Source organism: Manacus vitellinus, unplaced genomic scaffold (genome assembly GCF_001715985.3).
Source record: "Manacus vitellinus isolate BGI_N305 unplaced genomic scaffold, ASM171598v3 scaffold_2_pilon, whole genome shotgun sequence".
Taxonomy (NCBI): domain Eukaryota; kingdom Metazoa; phylum Chordata; class Aves; order Passeriformes; family Pipridae; genus Manacus; species Manacus vitellinus.
Window position 1 is genome coordinate 6,708,573 of NW_021940208.1, and position 15,691 is coordinate 6,724,263.

Consider the following 15,691-nt stretch of genomic DNA (forward strand, 5'->3'; position numbering starts at 1 on the left):
TCAGGTTCTGTCACTCGTCAGAGAAGAGATCAGTATTCCTGGGATACTCCTGAAACGACACACAGCCATGAAAGAAGTGTAAATAAAAAATAAAGATATTTTAGTAATCTTTTAGAAAGACTACAAGGGAAAATTGTCTGTTATTTGCCAGAGTGAGTAAGCAAGCTTTATCAGAAGTTCCTGTGTCACCTGCTCTACATGACCTTGCCTTGGCAGGGTGGTTGGACTAGATCATCTCCAGAGGTCCCTTCCAACCAATTCTGTAATCCTGTGACTTTCTTGAAACTCTACATATAATTCTATTTTAGTCTCTCACTTAAAAAAGGTATTTTTCATATTTCATAGCTTGAAACAGCATTTCTCCTGACATGAAAACCATCTGCCTCAGCATTGTATGTAGGAACGAAATAAAATAGATTATTCCTTAGATCTGATATTAAAAATGCCGCTCACTTGGCTAATTTCAGTAAACATACTAAGTAAAACAAAGTCAAAGCCTGAAATTTAGTGTACAGAAGTAGACTAGCAGCTCCCAAAAATGCTCTGTGCAATTTCAGAACAATAAGTACAAAGTGAATAGAACCATCCTGGTAGAAAAACTCACTAAACCTAAAAACCCGAAATTATTCCTATAAAAAGCTGAAGTAGCTGTGATTCCTAAAAGCATTTTGTTGTTGAATAAGACAGACTGAAGGCCACAAGAATGTAAAGAGAAATGTCATCAGGTCGAGGTCGTTTGCAAAATAACCTGAAAATCATTTGAAGCCCTTTTACAAAACCATAGTTAGTCATTCAGGAAGGAAAGAATAATGTTCAGCCTTTTCAATATCTAGTAATAACAGTGTTTTAAGAGGAAGGAGAGGGGGGGGAAAAAAAAAAGGAAGAGGAGAAAAAACTCAAACCATCTTGCCTACCGATTTCTTAAATTATGTTGAAGTACATGTTCTTTACCCCGGGTGCTATTTCCAGCTCCAGCTTCCTTCAGATCGATGGGCGGCTTACTGGAGGGACGCAGGGCCCTGCAAAAGACACCGGGAGTGGCGCCGGCCGTGACACCGGGGTACCCTGGGCGCCCCCCTCCACTCCCAGCCGGAGCTGGTGCCCGCCCTGTCCCTGCCCTGTCCCGGCCGCCTTCCCGCCTCGCTCGCCGCCCTCCGCGTTACGCGGCGACGGCAGCGGGAGCGCGGGACGGCGGCAGCTGCGGCGGACGGAAGGACGACGGGACGGGACGGACTGGGCAGCCGGGCTGGCCGGGCTCGGGGCTCGTACCGAGGCCATAGAACAGCGGGTGCGGAAGGAGTGGAGGGGGAACGCGGCAGGTAACGGGAGGGGAGGGGGAGGCCTCAGGGGCGCGGGGGATGCCGTCGGTGTCCCGGTCTCGTCAGGTGTCCGAGGACCCGGGGGGTGCTGTCGGTGCCCCGGTCTCCTCAGGTGCCCGGTACAGCCATGGCTGCCCCTGTGCCTGTGTCGCCTCAGGTGTCGGTCTCCTGTGGTGTCACGGGTCCTGATTCTTTGGCAGTGTCACCTCAGGTGCTGGTCCTTGTGGAGCCAGTGCTCCTGTGCCTGTGTCACCTCAGGTGCCCGGTCCCTCTTGGAGCCAGGCAGTGCCCCTGTGGCAGTGTCACCTCAGGTGCCTGGTCCTTGTGGAGCCAAGGCTGCAGTGCCCTGTGACAGTATCCACACATCCGTGTGTACTCTTGAGAGCCCCCACTGCTCACTCCCATGAGGAATTAGGGATGTTTCATGCTACCCCATCACCTATAGTGTGGCTGGCTCCTGTTCTTGGATGCAGGCAGGCTTACCCCCACATCCTCGTGTCCTGCTGGACCCACAGAACTGGACTGGTCCCAGTAACTGATCTGTCTGCTGAGATACTTAACGACTATTTGTTTTAGACCTCATCTGCCAAGCAAGGGAGTGAATAATCAATAGGAGTCCAAAACTGTGTTTGAGAGCAATTATATCCGGGATGTAGGTTAATTTTGGTGCTCAAAGGAACGGAAATGTTTGATGCATGCAGCCATGGATCTATGGCAAATTTAGGTTTATGTGTTTCAGAGTGTCCCTCATGGAAATCCAGGGCTACGTTCAGGCTTAGCACCACCTCTAGTATGTCAGTGCTGCACCGAATGCAAGAGCTGCTGTCACAGAACTGAGCTTATTCCAGAAGTTTTCGTCTTCCCCATTCCAGCCTGTAACTAGAGCTGCATTCCTGTCCTTGTTGTTTGCAATGGGAAAATTACAGAGATTTAAAGGAAAGCGTAGTACTATCTAGTATGTACTACTTGGCTGTGTAAATGTATGCATTTAAGAATCTGAATTACTTGATTTTTGGTGTTTTAACAGGTTAAAACGACAATCAGTATTATGGAGGAGGCCTTAGAATTGTTCCAGGAACAAGATGTCACTAAGTAAGTAATGACTTAGTGTCTTGGGACTTGAGAATATGATGGAATTGAATTATGTAGGTTTATTAAAAATGTGAAACAAAATATTAATGATTTTAGAAGCAAACTTGATGCTCAATTTCTTTTTATTTCCATGCAAACTGGAGAGGTTACTGATAATTAAGATAACACATCTTACTGCTTTAGCTAATACTCTACTCACTGTTTCTGTTAGTTACTTAAATTTTTAAAATATCCATACCTGAACAAAAGGGAGGGAAATAAAAGCTATGTAGGGTTTTATTAAGATGTTAAGAAATGTTATTTCAAACTGTTTTAAAAAACAGTTGAAGTTGCTACGCTAAAGCAGTATCAACTTACATGTCACAGCTCTTAAAACATTAAAAATCTTAAAACCAAGACTATTCATTGCTAAAGCCCTAGTCTTATTTTCCACAGATAATAACCACAATTGTTCTCCCCCAGTATGAAGTGCACTTTCCATCACAATATATCTATTTTTTTTTTACATAATCCAAGATTAGTTCTTTTAATGTTAGTCTAAAAAAATATGTTAGTACAGCATAAAGTCTTTCTAAAGAAGTGAAAACACAAGTCAGATTGAATATAGGACCTCATCCCATACAGCCTCTTCAAGGAAAACAGAAATATAGGAAGTACTTCTTCATGTAAGTTAAACAGAATATTTATCTATCATAATTTGAAAATAAACTTGTTACCTATTTTTCAAATTAACTAGTTTATTCTGTCATTAGTACCAAGAAACAGTTCAAGGTAATATGATATATATTAAGTGTAAAAGTATTTCTTAAAATAATAGAAACAGGCATAATCTCTCACACCTTATTCTGGTCCAAGAAAGATTTTAATAGGATTTGAAAGTGGCCTTGTTGTACTAAAGAATAGTGGATGCACTTTTCATGATAGATAAAAATTGCTGTAGTAAAATACTATATTCTGAGTGGTGTGGCCCTTTTGCTTTGAGTGGTTTTTTTTGTTGTTAGTCATATGATTGGTAAATGTAGTCATATAAAAACTTGAATTAAAAAAAACCAAGAGATTGATATTCTTTGGATACTGTTTTACAAATCAGAAGCCTATTTCAAGAGGTCAGATTCTGCCTTGCCTGTGTTTTAATCGACATATATGAAATTTTAGGCTATAGCAGATGACTCTAGAGTGATTTGTCCCATCATAAACCAGAATTCTTGGTAGTTATTTTTTTCCATTAACTATACAAAGAATCTGGAAGAGTAGTTTAGGCTACACATTCAATGAAAGGAGACATTCATTTCAGTCTGTGCTGACAGTATTCCAGAGATAATGCAGAAGCTTTAAAATTTGGGAAGACGGCTGAGTCATGGTGGTGGAAATCATGACAATTATATCGCATCTGCAAAGACTCATAAATAACAAATAATCCATCCACAAATCTGTATGATGCTGTATGGTTGAAAATTGTTAAATAAATTAGTTGTAGTTCTTATAATAGAACTTTGGGATAGAAGATTCTAATGGACTATTTACAACTGACTTACATATTTCCTATTTTTAGAGCAAGTTTTGCGATAATAAAATGAATTAATACTGGTTCAAGAATCTGAGTTAAATACCAAAAAGTAATGAATGTTCTGTGTAAGATGGAAATATTTGTTAACTGCATAGGTTTTGCTTGTGTTTGGATAAATATGGCCATACTTATTTTCCTATTTATGAGCAAACCTGAGTAATAAGGGAAGAAGGTATGAAGTAGAGACAGACAGTCAAGACATTTCTTAAAATGGCAGTTTCTAAATTACAGTTTTATTTTAAAGAGTACGGACAATAATAATCTTTCTGTGTCTACTAGGAAACAGTCAGAAAAATACAGACCTGTGCAGAACTCCAAAAGACAAATAAATAGGGCTAGAAAAGTCTAATAAGTGCAAAAATCATTTGTGATAAAGGCCTGGAGTGAGTAAAACTTTTAATCTGCATTTTGGTTTGTCTAAAGTTGGAAACATTTAGTTTTACATGAAGATAAATAGATATTAATGACAGCAGAATATGAATCATGTCTATTTTCAGCTATATGGAAACAGAATAAAAGAAGATTAAGAGCTTGCCTACATCTCTTTAAAATGAGCTACCTTTAAGTGATTTGAGCTGTTTCAAAGTAAATGAACCGCCCCCAAAAAAGCTGCCTTTTGCCTAAGTACAAGTCATTACTTCCCTGTATGATGAATCCCATTTGGTGTATGCATTCTACAAAGTGGGAATGCTATATCCATATAGGTAAAAAAACCCATGCATACTTCTTTGCTTTATGAGCAAATTCATTGTCTGTGTGGTTTTTTACCTGATGGCATATTAAACAAAAGAAACCACTGCATTCCACACCAGTGATAAAACAAATTCTCATGATTTTGATACCACATGATTGGCCTTATTATGAAGGGGCTAGTTAGCATTCTTTTCAAAACACTTAGTGGACTAAAATAATAGTTACAGCAGCAAGTAGTACCTCTATGCTAGTAGGTGGGGATAACTGCAGCACTGTTAGCAATACCAGTGACATGGCACAGAGTAGTTTTGATAGTGGAACAGAAGCAGTAATCTGTAGCTTCTTCACATACAGCTGTCCTTTTGCAGCTGTAAGTGTACTTAGAGGATCCATGTAAGAAATTAGAGATAGTGAAGATAAACTGAGAAGCTGTTTCAGTAGGAATTTTTCTTTCAACATCTCCCTTTTTTATATATTGGTGGGTCTCTCAAGCACCATTGAGAGAAAATTTTCTAGCAAGGGCTGCAGAATTTGCCTTTTGTGGGATGATGTGAAAGAGAGAAGTGAAATTTAAAAGGGAAAGGTGCCAGTCAGGATCTGAAAGGGTAATCTGATGATCTAGGCTAGAAGTTGTCTTTGCACTTGCATAATGATATTTAGATGATCCACGCGATGCACAGTACAGAAAGTACCTCTTTCTGAAGGCTGAAATAAGATGTCTGAGTCATTGCTGGTGGTTCACCAAGGTGTTGCCACATGACATTACATGAGTCTGGAAGGGCACAGGTCCTTATAGCAGTATCAAAGAAGAGGTAGTCCTGATGCAGTATAGCTTTGTTTTCTGTTTTCAAAAGCCTGTTTTATATTCCACCCAGAGAGGATCAAAGTTTACTGCATCATTAGTGCTACTTTTGAGATGAGTTTGAGGCACTTGGAAGGGGGGTAGTTTTATTTTGAAACATGAACATCACAGTGTACTACTTGCTTGCCCTTCGTTTATTATCATCCTATGTTTCATACTGAATTTCGAAATGGCATTATGGCATTGGTAACAGTTTTAACATTTAACATTAATGCCTTTTGGCATTAAGATTTATGTCTTTATTAAAAAGGCCTTTCCAAGCTTAACATTGATGATATTATAATTTGAAGGATTTGTTGATGTAAAAGAAGTTTTAGAGAATTTGACTTTAAAAAAATCACGTAAAATTTTAATTATGACATTACAAATCTAAAAAATTTGCTCCAATTTCCTGTAATAATTATCAAAACAAGGGATGTGCACAATTTAAGCACCAAATAACAGATCTTAGATAAACACATATCCATACTAAGTAGCTGTTTTTTCAGTTTAGTGCAGTCAAAAGTTGAGCATTTGACTCTAGACCTATATTTGAAGGCGTCATTTACCTTTCCCATTTCTTTCTGATGTTAAAAAGTGGTTAATTCCATCAGAATTAAAATAAAGTTTTAGCAATGTAAAGAAAAATTTGTTTTCTCTCTTGAAAAAATAAATCTCTTCTTTTTATGTTTTTAGACCTTCTCCATGTGAAGCTGAACTTCAGGAATTAGTGCATCAAATTGACATCATGGTAAACAGAAAGCAACTGGAATGGGAAAGAAAGATGAGAGCTTTAGAAGCGAAGATGGATATCCAGGATCAAGAATTAGCAAGTGCCCAAAGCAAACTGGATCAAAAAGGTCAAGAGGTATTTAAGAATATCACGTTCTATAAAGGAAGTATTTATTCTGGTACTTACTTATTAGTATGCTTTAAATGCTCTATAAGGAGACACGTTTGTTCTGTTATGTAAAAATGCCAAACACCCTTTAAAGGTCACTAATTATCCTTAGTGTTTTGTTTTAAATTGTGCTTCTGTTCTGAAAAGTGATTGTAAAAATGTCATTGAAAATCTCATATTTCTTCTGTTTCCCTAAAGTCTAAATCAAATATCCTCAGTTTAACTGTAAAAAAAATAATTTTATGGTTTTTTTCTAAATGCCAACACTTCTCGTTTCATCAGAAATTTTAAATGGAAGTGTACAATGCAAAAAGGTTCACAAAATTATGTCTCTGTAGCTCCTGTTTATATCTGATTTTCATAATTTTACATGATATACTGTTTTTGTATGATAATTTTATTCATCGTGAAGATGTGAATTGTATTACTACTTCGACTTTCTTACGAAACGGAAAGCCCCAGTGTACCTGGTATTGTCTGTACTTCACAGTCTTGTCTGCTGAGTGTTCATTCAGAAGCATCAAGAAATCCTTGCATAGCATTCAGTTCTGGTTCAAGACAGCTGAATTTAGGTGTCTACACAAGGGCATTGCTGTGTGAGCTAGGTGTCTAAACTGCCAATGGCAGTTCTGAAAGTGGAGTAACTCTCCCTAATGAGCAATTAGGAACTTGCCCTTAGTCATTGCGGTCAGAGGAGCCAAAAGAATAATTCAGGTAGCCAATCCTCAAAGCCTCAATTTATTTGCCTGTACAGAGATGTTATCTGAAATACTTTAGCATATTCTGCCTAGCTTCCAGCTGTCCTTCCAGAAAAGCGTGTGTGTCATGTATGCACTTGGTCATATTTCTCAGATCTCTGTGAGATCTCAGATCTCAGTAATAATTCAAGTTTTCTCAAATGGTACTGTACTTAGGGAGCTGAAATGAGTCTACAGGGTCTTCCAATAATTTGTACATAAGTAGTGGAAAGTCTTTCATATGATTTATTAGAGCCATTCAAGGAAATTTTTCACAATGGGGCACAGCAGTTCATTCACATAACTGGGTCAGAAAAACTTTCAGAAATTATCTTTCATGACAGCCTTGTACAATATTATTATTAAATCATAACATAAGTATACACTGAGATTTTTTACTATAAAATCTCCCAATTTTATGTTGATACCACAATCTGGGTTTGTAGTATCCAGTTTTATTATTAAGTTACTGCATTAAAATATATTTTTAATACCTCTCCCTTAAGCAATGGTCTTCTTCCAAAGTGTAAAATTACTTTTCCAAAAATGACCTACTTTGAAACACTTCAGAAAAGATACATTTGAGTGCTTATTCTAACTGTAGGTGGGACTACTTCAACAAAAATTGGAAGACTTACAGAAAACTAAATATGAAATGGCTCAGAGCTATGAAACTCAGCTTCAAGCACTGAAATCTCAAGTAAGAAAAATGTCAATGTCATTATTTTGTGATTGTATTATAAAAAGCTTATACATGCCAAATGATATAGATGTAATGTTACGGATTTGGGAAAGATGAATCATGTCATACAAATGATGATGACTACAACTTCCTCCCAGGCTCCATTATAATTTCTGTACTGTCATGTCCAAACTGCTTGGATGGATTTTGATGTGATTGTAACATCTGTTATGAAGACAGATATGTGATTTCCTGACTTTGGACTAACAAAAACTGAAAATGAATAAAACATAGTTAGATTTATGCTATTAAGACTCTGATGCACATCAGGAATTCTAAGATTTAAACTGTTCTTATGTCTTTGCTATACATTTTTCTGCTTTTAAAGGACTATTAAAGTGATTTGGTAGTTTTCCATAAGGTATAGCTTTCCATAGCATCAAAACAGGAGTAAGCTAGATTAATGACACTGGGAATTTGTTTGAGCTTTATTTATTTCAGAGTGTACTCACAGCCCAGAAAGCCAATTGTATCCTGGGCTGCATAAAAAGAAATGTGGCCAACAGGTTGAGGGAGGAGGTGGTTCTTCCCTTCCACTGAGCTCTGGTGAGACCCCACCTGGAGTGCTGCATCCAGCTCTGGGGCACTCAGTACAAGAAAGACACGGACCTGGTTAGAGCAAGTCAAGTGGAGGCAACAAAGATTCTGGAGCACCTCTCCTGTGAAGACAGGCTTTGAGAGCTGGAGAAGGAAAGGTTCCAGGGAAAGCTTAGTGCAGCCTTTCAGTAGTTAAAGGGGGCTTATTAGAAAGATGGGGACAGACTTCCTATGAGGGCCTGTTTTAAACTGAAACCTGAGGAACAGTTTGGGTTTTTTTCAGTGAGGGTGGTGAAACACTGGAACAGATTGCCAGAGAAGTTGTGGATGCCCCATTCCAAGGCCAGGTTGGGTGGGGCTTTGACCAACCTGGTCCAGTGAAAGATCTCCCTGTTCATGGCAAAGGGTTGGACTAGATGATCTTTTAAAGGTCAACCCAAACCATTCTATGGTTTTATGATTCTGTTTGGTTGTGTTTGCTCTGCCACCTGCATTTTTGTTTCTTCACTATTTTCTACTTCAATCATAAATCAAAAATTTTTACGAAACTTCAGTTGTTTCTGTTTCTCACATTTGAAGAAGTTAACATACACAATTCTGCATTGTTTTTCTGGCCATTTTTCTGTTCCCTTCACTGGATTCTCCTACCAGATACTTAGTGTTATAATTTCCAGTCATCACACTTACGATATAATCGTCTTAGATTGCATAAATTGGCTATCATTATTTTCATTTAGAAGTGATAACACCACCTGAATACATCAAACAAATAAATGCATTACTTATTTTTAATGTTATGTTGTCTTTAATTTATATTTTGTTTTATATATGAAAATTGATTTGGCAAACAGTCCTGTAAGTAAGCAGTGAATGCTTTGGTTGTTTTGTAATTAACACTTTCAGTCATTTGGGAAGGTAGGTAGAAATAAAAGCTGTTTTATCATTTACACAAATTACATAAAAAAAAAATCTTAGCATGATTATGGAGAAGATAAACATCACACAGTGAAAAACAGTGTGACTTTTTACATATAAGATGTAAGCTACCTTTAGCAATGCAGAACTATCTCCCAAAATATAATATAGCTCTCTCTTGTCCTATCCTTTTTCACATTTGCTGCAATATTTTTCACTTCTTAATGATTTTTTTAATCACATGCTAAAAATGATTGGGTTTATGTTACATGTTCTTGCTAAGATCTTCAATGAAATTGAACCTTCTGAAATTAAAACTCCAGGCCATTTTTGATACAGATTTTTATTTTGAAACTCTTAGTTACCCTACAGGTCCTTTCCACAGGCAAATACAACATTTTCTCCTTTTTAAAAGAAAAAAAGTATCTGATATTTCCTACCTACAAGCTTTTTTCTTTAAACCTGGTTATATTTTTTGCTCAGCTCCTCCTCTTTAGTTACCACTTAGACCACCTAACCTTTCTTTGAGTTTCTTGATTGCTTCTTCTTTTATCTTTATTCAGAAGTTTAGATTTATAGCTCTTAAGAATATTTTCCCAGTCCATGTCTCCAAACATTTCCTCTTCGCTCAGTCATCCTGTTTATTTTGACAAAGGTTTCAGTACTGATGATCTTTCCATTTTATTTTCTGATTCCCATTCTTATCCTTTCACCAAACCATATTTCTTCATGAAATGCCCATCTTGTACACACTAACTGAAGAAGTAAACTGTTGAATGCCTATGTTAGGAGGTGTGCCTGGATTCTCTGTGATAAACAGAAGTCTGCCTGTCAGAACAATTCCAAGTACCTGTGCTAGACAGGACTCTCCCACTCAGTGTCTCTAGCTTTTACCAGTCTCCTTATTAAGTTTCTTTGAATTAGAGTGCTGCAGGGTCTACAATAAAATTACTTTAATGTCCCCAGTTCTCAGCTACACAAACTCATATCTGAAATACAGAGCTTCCTTGACAATATTAATCTTTGCCTTACCTCCTTTGACTCCCTTCTTTTGGTTCTTATCATCACTTGGAAGTTATACCACCTTCTAAACTGTATAATATTAAGAGCTACACTTTGGTTTTGCACAAATGGTATATCACTATATACCAATAGCATTGTAGCTTTCTCTGCAGATGTATTCTTAAAATCGCTCCCAAGATTTGTTCCTCCCTAATCTCACCAGAAATAGAAAGGATCACTTTTTCTAGCTATCAGAATGCTAGACTATTTCAAACAAATTTCTCTTCTGTTCTCTGTGCTTTTTTTTTCTTGGTACTGCTAAAAGCAGCTGTTTAATGAGCAGTAGTCCCACTGAATTGATTGTGTGCCTGTTGAATGCAGTAATACCTATATTTTTCTTGTATTAGGGAAATAATTCCTGGTATGTAACCTGAAACTCCTAGGCCACACTGCTGCACTCATTCAAATGTACAACATTTTGTCATAATTAAATAGCAAAAATTTTAGAAGTTCATCTTCATTACTTGTTCCTTCTTTTTTTTTTTTTAATTTATGTCTCATAGCTATTCTCATTTTGAAAACGACAGAAATCTCTCAGCAAAAGAACAAGAACCTATTCTTGCTCTGAGCACTTGGCAACTAATTGCCTTGCTTAGACATTTAAAAGCTAGATGGCTACATCTGAACTACCTCAGGCTCCCTTTAGAGTCAATGGAGAGAAATGGACACCCCTAGAATACAACTCATGTCAGTGTATGACAAGAATTTAAGATAGCTGAAATGACTAAGCATTTGAAGGCAGCTTTTTCTAATGCAGAGCAGCTCAGGCTTGTATGTCTAACTTTCAGAAATCTGAACTTAGATTAATTCTACCCCAGAATTCACTAAAGTGCCTCATCTTTTGGTCTTTTGTTTGTTGTTTTTTTTTCTTTAATATGTAAAACATGCGAAGAGAACAACTTGGATGTTTTAAAGTGAATATCTAGCATTAAATGGAAGGATTCTTGGCTTTTAGTCTAGTTTCTAGTTATGATAACATCCAGAATCTAATCTGTCTGTAATATACTAGTATATGTCATATACATATACTACTATATGTCATTATGTCATTAAATGCTCAGACTGAATTTTCTGATTTTAACCATTCTGTTCCATTTTAGACTGATTTGCTGAATTGCTGGATCTTGTATTTCCTAACCTTTTTAGCATGATCACTCTGATACCTGTCTTATCTGAGTTTGCTCTTCCCAGGCAGTTCACATATGCCATAATATATTCAAGAGAAAAACTGTTATTTGCAAAAGGGTATCTTTCTTCCAAGGGCAATGAGTTCCTTGTTGTTTGAGCCTGTATACTCTTGACTAATTTCAAATATTTTATCTTAACTGTGTTCTCTGGCAAGATCAACTTCAAATATAGGCAGATACTCTGCAAGACTTCTGATTCGGTTTTGAAGGCAGTATCTGTAAATCTGTGTTACAGAATTGCTATTCAGACATTCCAAGTTGATCAAATCTATCCACAGGCCTCCCCATGTCATGAAACTTTCTAGTCCAGGACAATCTATCTTCTTTTCATCCTTTCAATTAGTTTTCTCTGTCCCATATTATGATTCCCAAGTTCCTCTCAAATGTCTCTAGGAAGTTTCCATACAATTTTTTTGCTTCAGTTTCTGTATCTTTTCTAGACTTCTTTGACCATCTTTGTCATCTGCACAAACCTCAGTTGTTCAGTCCGTGTTGATTCAACAGGATTCCATTCCATTTCCAATTACTTCCTTGGAAGTAATTTCTTTTCCAAACAGTAGTTCACTTTGAGCAGTTAACAAAAATATGAGATTTTATGGATTTTGTTTGGTTATACAAAGAACTTTATGTTAGAGTCAGAATTTTTAAAGTCATATATACCTGAATTTAAAGGAACTTATCAACAAGAGACACAATCAGTAGTTTTAAGGTTCTTTTCTACTCAACATTCTTCACAAAGTTCTTTTGCTCAACTTTCCTTAAAACTATATTTTTAGTGTTTCCTTTGTCAATATTCTTGGGTTTGCTTTTTTTTTCCAAAAACAAATGTACATATCCCTACTAGATAATGTCAGTTTTCTGTATCAAACCTGTTAACAGCCACTAGAGAGACCCTTTGCTTGTGCGGTAGAGTGAACTGTTGATCAGACCAGCTGTTTTTCTGAAGGGGCTGGTACTTCCCTTGGTGCCTTCCCTTGTCTGCCTCTACCTCCTTTCCTCTGAGTCCTAAGCTGGGTTTTCATGGTAAGATCAGTAGGCAGTGTCTTTTGTCTATTTAGTGTCTAATTCTGTGAGACACTCTGTGGTAATTCCAGCAGAATGCAATCATCACACATGTAACATTTCCACAATTTTCGCTATAACAAAGAAACATGCAAATTTAAAGTACATTAATGATAATCTGTCATTCTTACTAGTGAAGCATCCTTTAAAAATGTCAACACAAGATGGCAGTAAACAAGTATAGAACATTCCATATAAACATTATAAAGGAAGTGATGACTCTATGGGTAACTGCTATGAAGAACTTCAGCAGAGTTAAGTAGCTGTCAAATGAACCCATTTGAAATGTTAACTAACATTTATGTGAGAGCTTAGTCTTGTTCATCTATAATAGATTAACTTTATTAATTGATTTTTTTGTTACATTGATTAAACATTTAGAATGCTGAAGCTGCAGTTGGTGTTTCTAGTTTAAAGAAAACTTTGGCCATGTGGTCATCTTTTATAGATTTTTTCATGTTCAACTCTGCTTTTGTTTTTAGTTTACAAAGCTGATACAAAGTTATGAAAAGCTACAGTCACATCAATTAAAACACAAAAAGGTCAACAGTAGAGAAGAATGTGAGGAAAGCCTAGTGGCATCGTCTGACCCAAGAAATTTATACAAGAAACTGGAGGTAAGAATACTTTGTTATTATATTCTAATTTTAATATCCCTTTAGAACTAATCTGTGATTTATAGTTGTAAGCTTTAATTTTCTCATAATTCTACAAAAATTATATAATTTTCTTGCTTTGTCAAGAAAGATGCATAGTTTAATATTAATATGAATTTTTTTAAAGTGTAACTATAAATAAATGTTACTGTTTTCGTGATTAGTATATGTGTATATGTGGATTATATGATCTCATCAGACCTTTTACATATGCAGGGTACTGTCACATAATACCTACCATTAATTCAAGTTTTATAAAGCTCAGGACAACCTTGACCATGTTGGGTTACGTGGAAAAAAAAGATTTAGGTTTGGAAAACTGCTTGTTGCACATATATCTTGACAGTACCCATGTAGCTGAGACGATCCACAACCTTGACCTCAGTGCCTGGTTTCCCAAGGTAATGCCTGAGGAAGGATTAGGCACTTAAAATACATGCCACAGAATCCAGCATACTGATTGGGGGACTAGATAATAGGTGCTGAGAACAGAATCCAGTCACATTTCCTATCCCTTTGGACACAATGGATTGTAGTGGACCTGTTCTTGGATACAGCATGATACTTATTTCTGATCATAATTCCCAGCCTTATCTTCTCAGAGTTACAGTTTACTTTACAATCTGTGGATTAATCAAATGTTTATTGGACCAGCAGAAAAATTAGGCAACACAGAGAACTGGCATGTAGAGAGTGTGCCTGGAAGTGGTGGCTTCTCCCCAAATACTTCTCTGGCTCCATTCACTGGTATCCAGAAACTGGTATCCAGTCTCAGTTCTTGTAACTGAGTGATATAATCTCTAGCTGTGCTAACTTTTGCTGCTTCTTTTTTGCTTACCCAGTAAATTTGCTAGTATTCTGTGCAAAGTGAAGCAACTTCAAAAGGAAGAATTCCAGAGCCTGTTAAAAAATAACGTGTTTGTCGGGTAGAAAACGAACATGAGAAGATTCTACTTCCAATTCTGTGTGGAAGGATTATGAAACTGTCTTCCACATATGGGAAGAACAGTCTAACCTGTAATCTGATGAAGCATAGGAAGATCACAAAAAGAAATTTGTACTTTCTCTGGCCATCCTCTGTAAAGAGCATGATAAAGTAGTATATGCTTAGAGCACTCACCAAACTGGGTCCTGCAGGCAAAGCAAGCAGAGGAATATCAATTGAAAGTGAGAGCTAGTTGCCTAGCTGCTAAGCATTGGGAAGATTTACATGTTTATGATGTAGATTTATGATGCAGATGATGTGGACACTGAGAATTTATGATCAAAAAATTAAGCTCTAGTAGATTTTAAGCACTTTTGTACTTTAACTGTAATTAAGCAAGGTTTTAGGGTCTTTATTTTGGACTTGTCTGTCTTTTATGTTCTTCTATAAGATACACGATTAACTTCTGCAACCTTCAGGTGACTGTACCTACACAGATATCCTAGACACATCGTAGTTCTCCATGATGTTGCTGTCTCTTCCACATGGAAGTTCTTACCATCAGAAAAGCCACTACAATTTGGACTGCAGCATAGCTGCCAACAGCTGCTACTACGAGAATAATAAATGGGCTATACATCTATCATTGTCTAAATATATCACTGCTGTGAAACTGTCTGATCGAGCTAATTTGAGAATAACCTTATTCAAGATTAAAATTTGAAAATAATGTAAGACAATGCTGTAATTTGATTAATTATGCAGTATGAAAAATAAGTGCTTGGAATATATTTAGCAAATTCTAGTATTCAGGAAATAATTACTGTGTTGAAAATTTACTAAGCTCAGCAGTAAGACCTTGAATCTGAAGTCCTCATTAAGTAGTCTGAAACTCCATTTGTATCATGTTTTATAAAATAGAAAGATATTTATTGTTTTAAATGCCAAGGCATATATTAGGAAAGCTATGAAATAAGATTTGTATTAATCTATGTTGAAAAGCATTCAATTTTGTTTCTGTAGGAAAAAAATCTTATTTTTTAAATTTGGGGAATATGCCAGTTTAGGTTAATTATAAAACATCATCTGTCTTTTTGGAACAACATTTCCATTGTGAAAAGGGACATTCTCATAACAGTTTATTAGTTTCCACTGTATAAAGGATTACACTGTTATTTTGCTAACTTTTCAAACTAAAAGAGCAACAGCTCTAAACTGGAGTTCTCCTGCTTATTTTTTAGTATACTGCCTTTAAAGTCTATTTGTGAACATATAAGATCTGGTATGATCTAAAAGCAAATTCAAATGCTCTATAAATATGAATGTAAGTGCAAATACAAAACCAGTATTAGATAAATCTGATGTAATAGAATTAAACAGGTTTTTGTTTAAACTAGGTGAACTCAGAACCCAAAGCAGCCATTGCAAAGAGGGCAAGAAGTAAAATTTATTCAA

General features: G+C 36.5%; 1 protein-coding gene across 1 annotated transcript in view; it reads left to right on the top strand.

The window, feature by feature from the left end:
* The first annotated feature begins 940 nt into the window (after positions 1–940).
* DEUP1 (deuterosome assembly protein 1) overlaps positions 941–15,691 on the top strand; it is a 41,932-nt gene continuing 27,181 nt past the window's right edge. Inside the window, exons 1-5 of the mRNA XM_029960889.1 lie at positions 941–1,630; positions 2,347–2,411; positions 6,209–6,380; positions 7,755–7,850; positions 13,138–13,272. Of these exons, the coding sequence (XP_029816749.1) occupies positions 941–1,630; positions 2,347–2,411; positions 6,209–6,380; positions 7,755–7,850; positions 13,138–13,272 (1,158 nt within the window). The remainder of the gene's footprint in view (positions 1,631–2,346; positions 2,412–6,208; positions 6,381–7,754; positions 7,851–13,137; positions 13,273–15,691) is intronic.